At 39.3% G+C, this 15,839-nt stretch overlaps 1 protein-coding gene across 1 annotated transcript in view; it reads left to right on the forward strand.

Moving 5' to 3' along the window:
• Window positions 1-3,579: 3,579 nt before the first annotated feature.
• Window positions 3,580-15,839, forward strand: part of LOC110104553 (probable WRKY transcription factor 70) — a 13,864-nt gene continuing 1,604 nt past the window's right edge. Inside the window, exons 1-2 of the mRNA XM_020833709.2 lie at window positions 3,580-3,833; window positions 4,016-4,120. Coding sequence (XP_020689368.1) covers window positions 3,580-3,833; window positions 4,016-4,120 — 359 coding nt within the window. The remainder of the gene's footprint in view (window positions 3,834-4,015; window positions 4,121-15,839) is intronic.

Raw genomic sequence — 15,839 nt, forward strand, 5'->3', positions numbered from 1 at the left:
TGATTTAGTATAATTCCTACTTAAAATCAGCATAAATCTTGGTCACAATTTATCAATTTGAAAATTGGCCTCTAACTATTTATAATACAGTGATTTTACTTTATCATGTATACACTCAACCAAATAAGAAAAATAATTCCCTTTCAATTGTATGTTTTCCTATTTTATAATTTATTTTTTTATACAAATAATGACTCCAACCAAATATATTTTAAAACTATCAATATTAGTCTCAAGCTTAGATAAAGAATATTGAGCAGGGGTGTAAAGAAGTGGAGTAGAGTCTAGTAGTGGCCTTATCAACTCGGCTCATCAATCTGAATACTGGCTCGAGCTCGAACCGAGCCCAAAAAACGTACTCGAGCATGACTCGTCGTTTAACACCTCGGCTCGAAAGCTCAACTCAAGCTCATGGGAGTCCACTAAGAAAGCACAAAGGGAGAACAAGCGAACAAGTGAATCGGCTTGCCGGTGATGAGCCCATTGGAGGAGAAGAAAAAAAAATAAAAAAAAAAAAAAATTTAGTGACACTCCCGTCGAGACGAGAGATTATTAGGTGTGGAGTGCGGACGGGTAGAACCGTCCGCACATGTACTATATTCAGCTAGGTACCGGCACTCGGTACCGCTGGATACCTAGTGCTTGTGCGGACAATGCACACTCCGCACCTAATAATTTTTCTGTCGGAGACAAGCGAACATGGATGCGTTGAAGAAGTGCAGCAGTAATGTCCAAAAAAAAAAAAGTGCAGCAGCAGGTGCAGATATGACGTGGACAAGCTTTTTTACATTTTTTTAGGAGAAGTGCTGCAATTGGAACATTTTTTAGGGAAAAAAAATCTTTTGGTCGAAAAGCAGCAAGATATATATAATTACTGCATTAAAGTTTTTTTTTTTTTTTAATCCTCCTTAAAATTTTTTTTTTTTTTTTTTTTTAATACTACATTTCAAAACTTTTAAATACAGATAATCTCATAAAAAGAGTGAATTTACTTTTTTATATACATAAATTAATAAATAAGATTATTTTTATTCTTGATTATTTACTTAATAAAGAAAGCTTGAGAGCTCACAAGTCGAGCCTCATTAAGCTCGAGTTTGAGCTCATTTGATAAACGTGCTCATGGCTCGTTAAGTTGGGCTAGCGAGCCCGTTAATGAGTCGAGCTCGAGCAGGCTTGGCTTACTTAAACCCCTGATATTGAGTGTATTTGCGGATGGCGTGCGCGGGCGGGGCGTGGCCGCGTGTCGTCGTGGCCTCGTGGGCATAGCGGGCAGCGGGCAGCGTGCGTGGGTGGGAAATCTGAATTTTTTTAAATTAAACAGGTTTTCGAGTCGACCCGGCAACCCGTCGGGTCAACCCGAACCCGACCTGTTTTACAAACGGGTCGAAATCTCGAACCCGAACCCTAACCGGTTCGTGTTGACCCAAACCCAAAATTTTTTGGTCGGGTTCGGGTCGGGTCAAATGTTGACAGCTCTACTTGAGATGTTACTCTAAGGGGACAAAATTATGAAAGTATAAGCTAAAGCGGATAGTATCTTGATAGTTGAGAATTTGAGTTATTACTTATATAATATATTAGTATTACAACTACCCACATATGGGAATTAAATTTTATAGAGGATTCCTAGTTGAGATAAAGTGCTACGTGGTAGGAACTTGATACATCCTCAAAAATTTATCTTGATCGGGCACGAATCAAGAGGAAAAATTAAGTCGGAAACTTCCAAAATTAAATTTGGGATCATTTGAACTCTGATTTCAGCAAATTTAGAGTCGAATTGAATGTCTCGGAAATACAAACCCAAAGACACCAAATTCGACTCAATCCGAGCTCAAATGTGTCCAAAGTAAGAACGCGAAGCGTTTTTGGAAGGTTTGAACCGCAATTTAGTTTACCAAACAGTTTCTAAATGTGACATGCTTATAGTCGAATGAACCGGCTCGAATAAACAAATCCAACGAGCCTAAGATCATAGAATTTTGACATCATTAAGACCTTCAAATGTCTAACAAAATGTCCACGATCAAATGATTCAATGTCGGCCGTCCATCCAAACCACTCCCCATTTACCATTCATCTTCCACCTATTTATGGGTCATACCACTCTAGAAAATATATATAAATAGACCACTCCTTTCTCTTAAAAGGGGACCCCAAGCAAAAGAGCAAGAGAGATATCAAAGATGGCTCTTGCCCCTTAACTCGTCGACCACCACACAGAGTTTCCCCAGACCATCACCTAAGGCCCAAACTTCTGCTTGACCACCACCTGAGGCCCGGACTTCCACCGAACCACCACCTGAGGCTCAGACTACCACCTGAGGCTCAGACTACCACCTGAGGCTCGGACTTCTACCGGACCACCACCTAAGGCCTGGACTTATACCTGACGACCGGAGGCCCAGACTACTGCCAGACCACCATTATAGGCCCGGACTTCTGCCGGACCACCACATGAGGCCCGAACTTCTGTCATACCACCACCTCAGGCCTGGACTTTTGTCAGACCACCAACTGAGGCCCTGACTTCTACAGGACCATCACCTGACACTACAGGAAAAACTCCAAAAACCGACGGTTTTTTCCGGACTTCTGCCTGATCACCATGTCAAGCCCGGAGTTATGCTGGACCACCACCTGAAGCCCGGACTTTGGCCACACCACCACCTGAAGCCCGAACTTCTACCGGACCACCACCTGAGGCCCAAACTTCTATCAGATCACCACCTGAGCCCTAGAGTTCTGCCAGACCACCATCTAACACTTGGAGTTCCGCTGGACCACCACCTGACGCTCAGAGTTCTACCGGACTACCACTTGCACCCGGAGTTCTATCGGACCACCATCGAACGCCGGACTTGCGTCGGACCACCGCCCGACACTAAAGTTCTGCCAAACCACCGACATGTTACCAACTGAGACCTAAATTTTCAAGTAGCACCGAACTTCTGCCAGTCCACCAAGTGACGCTAGACTTTCATCCCTGTTTGTCACTAAATTTCAACCATACAGTTGGCATTTGTAATTATATGATCGTCCTCAAGGACAAGTCATCCCACTGTAATCTACTTGAATTCTAGTTGAGTCATTTTCAACTAGGTCAGGCCCCATGATTTTTCCCCTTTCTAGGGTTTTCCACCTAAAAAATATTGTGCTCTCTGTGTGTGAGCTAAATATCTGTATAATGTTAAGACATAGGATTAATTATAACTATATCACTGCATATACTCTAGCCCGCAACAGAACTAAATTTTAAACCTGCAGGAGCCACCTCTATAATCTTATATGTCTTGCGGTTATATACAACAACATCAAGCCTTTGTCCCACTACACGCGTAAATGTATATGTATATACTATAGGTTATAATATGTATATGTTAATTTTATGAATATAAAAGACTACTTCTAAATACATAGGTGAGCGAAGACTCCTCGAGACCCCAAGTCCACTCAGCTCTCTCTCTCTCGATCGATCGATCGATCGATAAATCAATGAAAGCATTAACCCAAACGACCATAAAGTCTTCATCTTCTTGCTAACACCATCAGCCACAACCTTTCCTTTAGTGATTAATGGCTGCACTGCCAAGGACTCACACTTCGGACGCCATCGACCACCTCAGCAAAGGATACGAGCACCTGACTCAGCTGCGCGCCCTCCTCTCGTCCTCTCCGGCCAGAACAAACACAGCGGCAACGGCCATCCAGCTCCTGGATAAGGCTCTGCACTGCGTTACCGCCGCCCTCTCCGAGCTCCAAATCAGCTCATCCAGCCATCATGCCTCCTCCATCGAAAACAATATGAATTGTACTGAACCTTGCAAAAGGTATATTCAAAAGTTTATTAATATTTTGCTTTATATTATTTTTTATTGATAGATAATTCTGAATAATTGCAAGACAAAATACTTGTTTTATACATAAAAAATCTCCTCAGTCAGTGATAAATTAGAAAGATTTGTAAGAGGAATTAATTATCTTTATATGTTTGCTTGCTGTAATGAACTAGGAGGAGAGTTCAGCGATGGACAATATTGACCTCGGTGCCACATTTTGATGGATATGAATGGCGTAAGTACGGGGAGAAGAACATACAGGGATATAAGTTTCCTAGGTGAGTAGCCAAGGCTTCCTACTTTTTATTTCTAATGGGTAATATTGATATATCATCAAAAAATTATCTTTACGGGCACAAATCTCAAAGCAAAATCAAGAAGGAAACTTCAAAAATTAAATTCCGGATTATCTGAAGTCCGATTTTGGTAAACTTATAGTCGAACTAAACGTCTTGGAAATATGAACCCAACGACACCAAATTCGACCCAATCCGAACTCAAATTGGTCCAAATCAAAGGCCCAAAGCGCATTCGGAAGGTTCAAACCATAATTTGGATTACCAAATAGTTTTCAAACATTACATGCTTATAGTTGAATAGAGCGGCTCGATGAGACGAATCCAACAAGCCCAAGAACATTGAATTATGATATCATTAAGACATCTAAATGCCCAATAAACGGTCCATAATCAAGGGATTCAACATCAAATGTCCATTCAAATTAACCACTCCCAATTTACCTTTGTTATTCCTCCTATTTATTGGCCATTCCATTCTAAAAAAACTATAAATAGATCCATCTTTTTCTATTAGAAGGGGACCCCAAGAGGGGAGTGAAGGAGGCCCAAGCAAGAAGAGAAAAGAAGGAAGCAAGAAAGAGACTCGTCCTCGATCACGAGGACCGCCGGACTTTCACCCAACAGCCTACCGACGCCGGAGTTCTACCCGAATGCCATCTAATGCCAGAGTTCTGCCCGGCAGCCGACTTATGTAAAACTTCTAGCCTACGCTGGACCTCCGCTCATCGCCGAATTTCTACCCGATGTTGGACTTCTACCCTATGCCGGACTTTCGCCGGACATCTATCTGACGTCAGACTTTTGTCCATCGACAGACTTCTACTCACCGCCGGACTTGCACCTGTCATTGGATTCTTATATGACACCAGACTTCCACCCGTCACGAGATTCCTATCCAATGTTGGACTTCCGGCTGTCTTCGGACGTCAGACTTCCACCCGTCATCGGAATTCCATCGTCAGACTTCTACCCGTCGCCAGACATTCGTCGTACTTCTATCAAATTCGGACTGGGGGGCAACTTTGACTCCAACTGTAGTAAAAAAGATCCTCCAATGCTTTCAACATCAAAATGATATTTTAGAAAAATCCTTATAAATGCAAGGATGCTTCGAATCAGTTATAAGCTATATACAGTCCCTGTTGGACTTCTACTTTTTGGACAATGTCTTAATATTAACCTCAAAAAGGCAGTAACGATCTAAAGACAGACCATTCTTCACCTTTAATTTGGGATACACACGACGTTCGCCCCCTCCCAATCAAGGAAAAATCGATCCCAGAGGGATTCGATTCACACGTTAACGTCATCGAGCAGGGCTCTGACATATAACCTCGGATAGGTCATACATCTTTGGTGGATTCTCTCGACCTCTTTCTTACAGGTTAACATCATCGAGCATGGCTCTACATACAACCTCGGATATGTCATACATCGTTGGTTGATTCTCTCGACCTCTTCCACATAGGTTAATATCATCGAGCAGGGCTCTGACATATAACCTCGGATAGATCATACATCCTTAGTGGATTCTCTTGACCACTTCCACATAGGTTAACGTCATCAAACATGGCTCTGACATACAACCACAGATAGATTTTCTTGACCTCTTCTACATAGGTTAACCTCATCGAGAATGACTCTGATATATAATCTCGAATAGGTCATACATCCTTAGTAAATTATCTCTACCTCTTCCACACATGTTAACGTCATCGATCAAGTCCTTTACATACAATCTCGAATAAGTCATAAATTCTTGGTGGATTCTCTCGACCTCTTCCACATAGGTTAACATTATCAAGAAGGGTTACAACCTCAAATATGTCATACATCCTTGCTGGATTTTCTCGACCTCTTCCACATAGGTTAACATCATCGAGCATTGCTCTGACATACAACCTCAGATAGGTCATACATGTTTGGTAAATTTTCTCGACCTCTTCCAAACAGGTTAACATTATCGAGTAGGGCTCTGGTACAACCTCGGATAGGTCATACATTCTTGGTGGATTATCTTGACCTCTTTCATATATGTTAACATCATTGAGCAATGCTTTGACAAATAACCTCGGATAGGTCATACATCCTTAATGGATTCAAGTGACATCTTCTATATTACACATTAATGCATTTCCTACAACTTCTTCTTCTAAGAAAGATGACAATCTGATCATAATCAGGCCTCCTCTCAGTTAACAATATAAGTGTGTCACTGGATGCCAGACTTCCACCCGTCACCAAAATTCCATCAGACTTCCACCCGTTGTCGGACTTCTGCCCGTCATCAAACATTCGTTATACTTCTATTTGATGTTGGACTTATATGTCTATCGTTGTACTTCTACTTGACGCCGTCCCTCCGACCTCCTTCACCAGAAAACGATCTTTATGACCTCTGTTGCCCGTCGACTATGATCCTTCCGACTTATGTCGCCCACCGACTATAGTCCTCTCAAACTCCGTCATCATATAACAATCTTTATGACCTCCATCGCCTGCCGACTATAGTCCTTCCGACTTACGTCGCCCACCGACTACAGTCCTTCCGACCTCCGTCTCCAAATAACGGTCTTTATGACCTCCATCACCTGCCGACTATGATCCTGCTGACTTACTTGTCCCATCGACTACAATCCTTCCAACCTTCGTCATCAGATAACAGTCTTTATGACCTCTGACACTCGCTTACTACGCTCCTTCCGATTTACATTTCCCACCGACTATAATCTATCTGACCTTCGTCGCCCACCAACTATAGCCCTTCCGACCAAGCGAACATGTCAACAGTGATTCTTCCTATTTCCACCATGTAACACACTCTATTTGATGTATATTTGTTACATAAAGCATGGCCTTCTTTCCAATGAAGTGCCTCATTTGTAATCAACTACAAATAATAGTGATTCATTCAAACTCAGCTAGGCTCCATAATTATTTCCCTTTTCAGAGTTTTCCACGTAAAAATCTTGGTGTCTCTTATAAATGATGCACACTCTTTTTTTATCTAGATTCGTACTGGATCGCTTCGTACAAAGCTAAGACGTTTATATATATATATATATATATATATATATGATAAACTAATGATGAGAAGCCTAATAATTAACTTGAAGAGGGAACCTAATAAGCATTTAGATTTGTTTTTATTAATCATTGCATTTTTAAAAATGTATTGTATGTCCTCCTAAGTACATTCAAAGTCAACTGATATATATACAACTCTCTCTCTCACACTAAAGGAATGCAAGTTTTTCTCGTCACTATGGAAATCAATTGCTATTAGGTGTCACAAATAAATTACAACTGCATATAATCATCATAAATATATACTAAAACTACTTGACGTCGGCGAGTCATGAGGAAAAATCTCTTTATCAAGACAAGTGACTTGAGTAATCCTCAAAACCTCAAACACTAAATAGAAGTAAGAAATAAAATTATTTCTTCGACTTTAGAGAAAATCTTTTGTTTCTCTATCATGGCCTGCATTGTTTATCATATTTGAAGGGAGAGAAACAACAGACGTTTCTTGGCCTAAGTACATTCAAAGTCAACTGATATATATACAACTCTCTCTCTCACACTAAAGGAATGCAAGTTTTTCTCGTCACTATGGAAATCAATTGCTATTAGGTGTCACAAATAAATTACAACTGCATATAATCATCATAAATATATACTAAAACTACTTGACGTCGGCGAGTCATGAGGAAAAATCTCTCTATCAAGACAAGTGACTTGAGTAATCCTCAAAACCTCAAACACTAAATAGAAGTAAGAAATAAAATTATTTCTTCGACTTTAGAGAAAATCTTTTGTTTCTCTATCATGGCCTGCATTGTTTATCATATTTGAAGGGAGAGAAACAACAGACGTTTCTTTAACGCTTGGCTATCCCCTTGGGCGGTTGCTGATGGTATTAAGTCAAATATTAGAGGGAAAGTTAAATCTTGGAAGAATGTTGACCTGCTCAAACATAAATATGCTGGAATTTTTTTATTCTGGAATTAATTGGTGGTTCGTGCGTTCCGAACTGTTTTGCTGGAAGGATTTTGGCTGGGACGATGATGATTAGGGAGCACTGCTGGACTGGCCATCGTGATGGTTTTCTGGCCCCTTGGATGGCCCATGTGCCTGTTTTTGGTTCCGTTTTGCTGGCATGTGGCAACCGGGGCAGTTTTGTTTAGTGGGCGTTATTTACAGCCAGTCTTTGGTATACTAATTTTTGATGTATTTGGTGGTGCTCTCTTTGTTTCCTGAGTCTGAGCTACATAAGTTCTTCTATCAATATAAATACCATCAAAAATAAAACTATCGATCAAAATATCAATATATGTATTTATTCCATATATATATATATATATATACACTACTCATGATCTATACACTCATAACATATATATCGTGCCCATAATTCAAAAGAATAGTTAAAATAACAAAGACATAAACCTGAAGGATCATGGTCAATCTCACACTCTTGCTCTCTTGTTCAGATACGAAATCATTTAATCATATATTATGAGCTCAAGAGTGCAGCAAGTAAATAAATCCTACAACTGAACTCAATGCACGACAAAAAAGCAATTTGCATGTCAACAGTCAAATCATAACATTAACATTTATATGATTATGAATTTGTGCTAAAACAATAAAGCTCATATACAATAGTATAAAATATGTAAACATTAAAACAGTATTGTACAAAAATCAGTAAACCAGTACGATGGAGAAATCAATAAACCAGACATCATATCAGTGTTATCAATCAATGACTCAATCATATAAAGCGATAAAATTACATTATTTGTAAAGAACTATCAAACTTATATCAATAGAGTAAAATCCTCTAACTATGTATGCATGTTACCCAATATGTCTATTCAGTATCAATATAATGAATAGGTATCAAACAGTATCAGTGTTTATATCGATAAAAATAAAATCAGTGGCATGAGCAGTAAAATAATACTATGATAGTACATCATGTAGTAATAATAAATTTGTATTATACTAAGTACAATGCCTCAATAACGTTAACATGCATTTCGATAGCCACACTAAATAAGTAAAAAAGTCTTGATTTAAGATCGAAGTGTTTTTTTCAATTTAGTATTAATATCAGTAAATCATTGGCTCAATAAACAAAGTCGTCACTCTTTGTCAATCGGCATAATAATCATCTCCTTACAACTTTCAATCAGTGTATCACGTGAAATAGTAGAGGATAACACCAAACCACATATTTTACTGACACTCTGTCGACCCACCATCATATACGTCAATCAGTCTTTAGCCAACATCAGTAAATAATTAGTATTTACTTATTTTTTTCTCTCACACAAAAATTAATATTATCATAATATTATAACAATAAGAGCAACCAGATAAAACACATACCCGCATTCATTTTTAATGCATATCACTAAATAAAGTATTATTGAGCATAATTTAGTAAGTGCAAAAATGTTCTAATGGTAGATAACAAAAAACTCTATTGAGCAAAAATTAATCAAATTACCAAAGATCATATATAACAACATTTTGATTCATTAATTGAATTAAAGCGCTATTTGTAGATGTCAAAATGAATTTAAGAATTGATAAAAATTACAGCTTTTTAAAATCACCCAGTGAAAAAATCTTAAATAAATACTAAAAAAATTTATAATCTCAATATCTATAACATATAAAAAGTTATGCGATGAAAGTTTTGTCAATGCAAAATTATTCTTATTTTTTGATAATGGAAATATAAATTTGATCCAAAAAAACTTAAAAATAATAAATTATTTAAATCATAAATAGGATAATAGTTACATACAACTAGACGAACAAATGTTCTAACATGATCGCCTGACAAAAATCACTCTATGACTTTCAAATCCAACTTTCATATTTCTTTCTCCTAAAATTATCTCTTATTTCTCTCTATTTCCCTTAATCAAAATACTGACTATTACAATAGTTATATTTTAATCTCTTGGAAGCTAGATTAACCTAACAAGCAATTCCATTAATCTTCTTGTTGATTCAAAAAGGATTATCAGCTTTTGGTTTGAGCTTTCCAAATGGTCATATAGGAAAGCATCTCAATCAAATCCAAACAAAATATCCTGCCTTAAAAAGCATATCTTTCTTGAATTTTTTGAGTTGGGCCTGATATATAGATTTCTTAAAACAAAATTTGACTTGATCTAGAAGTAGATCCTATTGTCAGATTTTCTTTCCCATGAAGCAACATAATAGGCTGCCCAAACTCCTATTGATCGTCTCCATCTATCCATCAATTTGTGGGTGGGCTATTGAACTAAATTAAAGTTTAGTTCCTAGTTTACAGCAAAATGTCTTTCAAAAGTGGCTTAAGAACTTAACATTATGATCAAGGATGACAGTCTTTAAGATTCCATATAATAAGACTATTTCGCAAAAATATAAGTTGACAATATAAGAGACATGGAGTGTTTTATTGTAGTGCAAAAAATATATCATTTTTAAAATTGATACACAACAACATAATTGAATTTTATTCCACTGAGGCCTTGTTTGAGACGGCTTAATTTTGCTTTTTCTATTTTTAAACGGCAAAGTAATTTTTGGGTTGTTGTTTGTATGTCATACTTTTGGAAAAACTATTTTTTACGGACTTCATTTTGTATTGTTTTCAAAAACTTTTAAGTATTGATTTCTCCATTAGAAACCTCCATTCTCTCAAACACAATTTTTAAAACTACATTTTACAAAAGACATCGGGTAACCAAATGAAGTCTGATTATATATGAGTTAGTCCAAGCATGTAATCGATACTTGACATCCACCCAAAAAGCAACCATTTTGGAATTTCCCTCAAATGGTTCAGAAATCATCATCCTTAGGATAAACTCTTTCAATGGTTCGAATGCCCCCACCTTAGGCTGTAATGTTTGAAGGAGCTTGCAGGTATCAGCAACTAATAACATTAGCAACTTGAATGCTTTAAACAAATTTGTTTTTTAGCATATAGTGAAAAGGTGCTAAATATTCCACCCACGCTGCAAGTCGCCCTTCTTAATTTTTGCTTGGATATCGAGAAACCAAAGTGCTTCATGTTTACAGAATAGGATGAATTCAATAGTCTAAAAATAATTATTCAAATGATGTTAGTGCTGATGAAATTCAAGACTCGATGCGAGAGAAGAGGGAAGAAGCTAGGAGAAAGCTGATAGCAAAAAGTAAATCTTGAATTAATTTTCTCAACCTTTACAGATACATTATAAGATAATATATATAGAGGTGTCCTGTGCTAAGTGTACACATGTACAGCTGTTACAGGATGAGGTATAAAACGTAATGAAATTATTTTCCATATTCTAACATTCCCTCGCAAACTGACGATTGGGAAGCAATAGTCAATTTGGAGCGAAGTGTTTGGAATCTGGTAGTAGCTAAGGGTTTAGTAAATATGTCGGCGATTTGATCGATTGTATTAATGGGTAGTAGCCGAATGTTGTTATTCTGAATGTGATCTCTGATAAATCGTTGATCGATTTATATATGCTTGGTTCTAGCATGAAAGATTGGGTTGTTCGTCAGTGCTATAGCCGAGGTATTGTCGCAGAAAACATCTATAGGTGTGTTGTGCTGAATGGAAAAATCTGAAAGTAGCCGTTTGATCCATATCATGTTGGCCGTAGCTGCTGCAAGTGCCCTGTATTCAGATTCTGTAGAGGATCTGGAGACAGTGGTTTGTTTCTTGATTGTCCAAGAAACAAGTGTATCGCCAAGGAATGTGCAAAAACCAGAGATTGATTTTCTAGAAATGGGATCGGCTGCCCAGTCAGCGTCCGAGAAGGTGCGGAGAAGAAGAGTTGATCTCGTGATTGGTATATCGATATCAATGGTCCCTTTGATATAATGAAGAAGACGTTTTAACAAGGATGTGTGAATGACGGTCGGGTCGTGCATATGCTGTGAAAGTTAATTGACCGAGAATGCGATGTCTGACCGAGTTAGAGTCAAGTACTTAAGTGATCCAATTATTTGCCGATAGGTTCCTTGATCAAAACAAGGTTGGTCTTCAGCAGCCTGAGACGGGAGTTTTGTACAGGAAGGGTTAGCAAGATGATTACAATGTGTGAGATTGGCTAACTGGAGAATGGAATGAGCATAAGAACTTTGAGATAGATGGTACTTATCTGTGGATGAGGTGGTTTTTATCCCAAGGAAATGATTGGCCAGTCCCAAATTCATCATGGTGAATTTTGATTGCAGTTTCTGGAGTAGCTCCGAGATTGCGTTTTGATCATTGCCGGTGAGTAGAATGTCGTCGACGTATACTAGGAGATAGACTTGTGTTTCTCCGTGATGCATTGTGAGTAAAGATTGGTCGGCTTGATTGTGCTTGAACCCGAGGCTTAGGAGGTAATTAGTAAACATTGTGTACCATTGCCTCGAGGTCTGTTTGAGGCCATATATCGCTTTACGTAGAAGGCAGACATGGTTAGGTTGTGAGGCATCCTCAAAACCCTTTGGTTGACGCATGTATACTGTCTCCGAGAGATTGCCGTGAAGAAAAGCGTTGGTAACATCAAGCTGTTGGACGGGCCATTGATGGAAAAGTGCGATGGCGAAAAGTATTCATATCGTGGGTAATTTGGCGACCGAACTGAAGGTATCACTGTAATCCAAACCGTATTCTTTCTTGTTGCCTTGAGCGACTAATCTAGCTTTGAATCGAGCTATGGATCCATCAGAATTGAGCTTGGTGCGATATGTCCATTTTGAGCCAAGAATAGGTGCATTGGGAGGAAGAGGAACTAGTTGTCATGTACCCTATTTTTGGAGGGCGAAGAATTCGTCGGCCATATCCTTTCTCCAGTTGGCAGATTTGTAAGCTTCTTTATAGGTTGTAGGGTCAGAGGCGGATGAAGAATTGGAGTCTTGTGTGCGATAAAGCAGGTTTAGACGACGAGATGACTTGAGATGTCCCGTTTGTCTTCTGGTTATCATGGGGTGCGTAGCCATTGCATGAGTTGGAGAAACCTGAGATGTAGAAGTAAAAGATTGGTCAGTGGTGTGAACAGATTGATATGCATCTGTGGTATCGGAAGGAATGGGAGTAGTGTAAGGTGCTGGGGTCTGTGAAGGAGTAGATGTGTTGAGGGTTGAGACAGGTATAAGTAGCGACGGATTATTGATAGTTTCAACAGGAGGAGGAGGAGGTTGTGAATGTATGAATGGAAACAAGGTCTCATTGAATTGAAAGTGACGAGAGATGGTAATACGATTGGTGGTTGGAGTAAAACATTTGTAGCCTTTTTGGTTTTCCAAATAACCCAAAAATATGCAGGACTCGGAGGTAGGTGTTAATTTGTTACGAGTATGTGACGGTTTGAGCGGAAAGCAAGCGCAGCCGAAGGTCCGAAGATGATTATAGGAGGGGGTTATGTTGAACATCAGTTGAATGGGAGATATAAGATGAGTAGTGGAAGACGGTGTCCTATTTATAAGGTAAATGGTTGTGTTGGCTGCTTCGAGCCAAAAAATAGATGGTAAGTGAGCCGTTTGTAACAGAGTTTGTGTGGTTTCCATTATATGGCGATGCTTCCGCTCGGCAAGCCCGTCCTGCTCCGGAGTATAGGGGCATGAAGTTTGGTGAAGAATGCCCTTGTCATGGGTGAATTTCTGAAAATGTTGATTGACATATTCTCCACCGCCGTCGGTGCGAATTGCCTTGAGTTTGCGAGAAGTCTGCCGCTCAATAAACGTGACAAAGTTAATAAAAATGTTTGTAACATCTGATTTAAATATTACGAGAAATAACCAAGTAAACCGCGAGTAATCAACCACAAATATTACGTAATATCTAAAATCTTGATGTGAGGGGACCGGAGAGGGTCCCCAAACGTCGGAATGTATGAGCTCTAAAGGAGCTTGTTTGTGGTTTTCAGAAATTTGAAAATGTAATTTGTGTCCTTTACATTGTTTGCAAGAATTACAAATAGAAGATATATAAGAGATGTTTAAATCTGGATTGTTCTTGGAGATTTGCTGCATAATTTTATGGCTGGGATGATCGAGCCTATTGTGCCAGTGGGAGATGGAGGTTCTTGCCACCAAGAGACCAGTGTGTTGAGCTTGCGGGTTGTGAGTGGCAAGTCGGTATAATCCATCTCTACAAGGGCCTTTGAGAAGAATTCTGTTGGTCGTCAAATCCTTAAAAATAAAACCAGTGGAGTTAAATATTATAGAAATATGGTTATCTTTAACAAGATTTGAGACTGAAAGTAAATTATGAGATATAGAAGGAGTGTGAAGGAGTTGTGAGAGAAAGAGCTTACGAGAAGGGGTTGGAAGTAGTCCCGTGCCCGAGTGAGCGATGGGGACTGATCTTCCATCCCCTAAGGTAACCTTATCAGTACCATTATAGACGTTTGACGTAGCAAGGTTGTCAGCTGAATTGGTCATGTGCGTGGACGCGCCGGAGTCAAGATACCAATCAACTAAGTTGTTGGTATCGGTATTTGCTAAAAGCGCTTGGATGTTCTTGTTGGAATTTTGCTGCAGGATGTAGTTAGGATTAAGACGATGCCAACAAGCGTCTGCAAAGTGCCCTTTCTTTTTGAAGATTTGGCAAGTGGCGCTGAAGGAGGAGGAGGAGCGGGTTGTCTGAGTCTTTTCTTGAGCCGGCCTAGATCGACCACGATGACCACGATAGTTCGATGCGTAGAGAGCTATTTGGGTATCCATGGTGGTAGGGAACTTCAGAGCGGCGGTTTGAAGGTGGATTTCCTCGCTGATGAGGAGGGCGTAGAGATTGTATAGAGTAAGAGAGGTTTGCATGGTGCGGATAGATGCAGTAAAGGGCTGATACGAAGGGGGAAGCCCGTTCAAGATGTAGATCATAACATCTTCGGAGTCCACAGTAGATCCCGCCGATGCAATTTGGTCTACGATCTTCTTGATCTCAATTAGGTACTGAGACATGGAAAGATTTTTCATGGACACGTTGTGAAGCTCATTCTTGAGCAGAATGACATTAGACCTGTTTGAAGTCTGGAAACGAATTTGCAAGGTGCGCCAGATTTCGCGCATAGAGTCGAGGTGAATCACATATGGAAGAACCGACGGCGAGATCGTCGAGCACAGGGCGGCAGCCAGGTTTGGGTCGATAACCGACCATTGATGAGAATCTTGATTTGGATCGGCAATTTCATTGGCCGACGTCGCTGTCGTCTCTGGTTTAGGATCGAGAAAGATAGCAAATCCATTTGCCTTGAGAATCTTGACAATTTGATTGCTCCATAGAGGATAGTTATCCGGAGTTAAGGAGTTTGGAACAAGAAATTTGAGATTTGATATCACAAATTTCAGGGACGGAGAAATGGATTGATAGTGAGGGATTACGCCTGAAGTAGCTTCGGTGTGGGAGGAAGAGGAAGCAGGATTCGCCATGGAAGAATCAGAAGGATCAAACCTTAATCTGATACCATGATGAAATTCAAGACTCGATGCGAGAGAACAGGGAAGAACGAGAAAGCCGAAAGCAGAAAGTAAATCTTGAATTAATTTTCTCAACCTTTACAGATACATTATAAGATAATATATAGAGGTGTCCTGTACTAGGTGTACACGTGTACAGCTGTTACAGGATGAGGTATAAAACGTAATGAAATTATTTGTCCTATTCTAACAAGTGCATGGTTTATTGCATTAAAAT

This window comes from Dendrobium catenatum, unplaced genomic scaffold (assembly GCF_001605985.2).
Source record: "Dendrobium catenatum unplaced genomic scaffold, ASM160598v2 fragScaff_scaffold_655, whole genome shotgun sequence".
In the NCBI taxonomy this organism is placed as follows: domain Eukaryota; kingdom Viridiplantae; phylum Streptophyta; class Magnoliopsida; order Asparagales; family Orchidaceae; genus Dendrobium; species Dendrobium catenatum.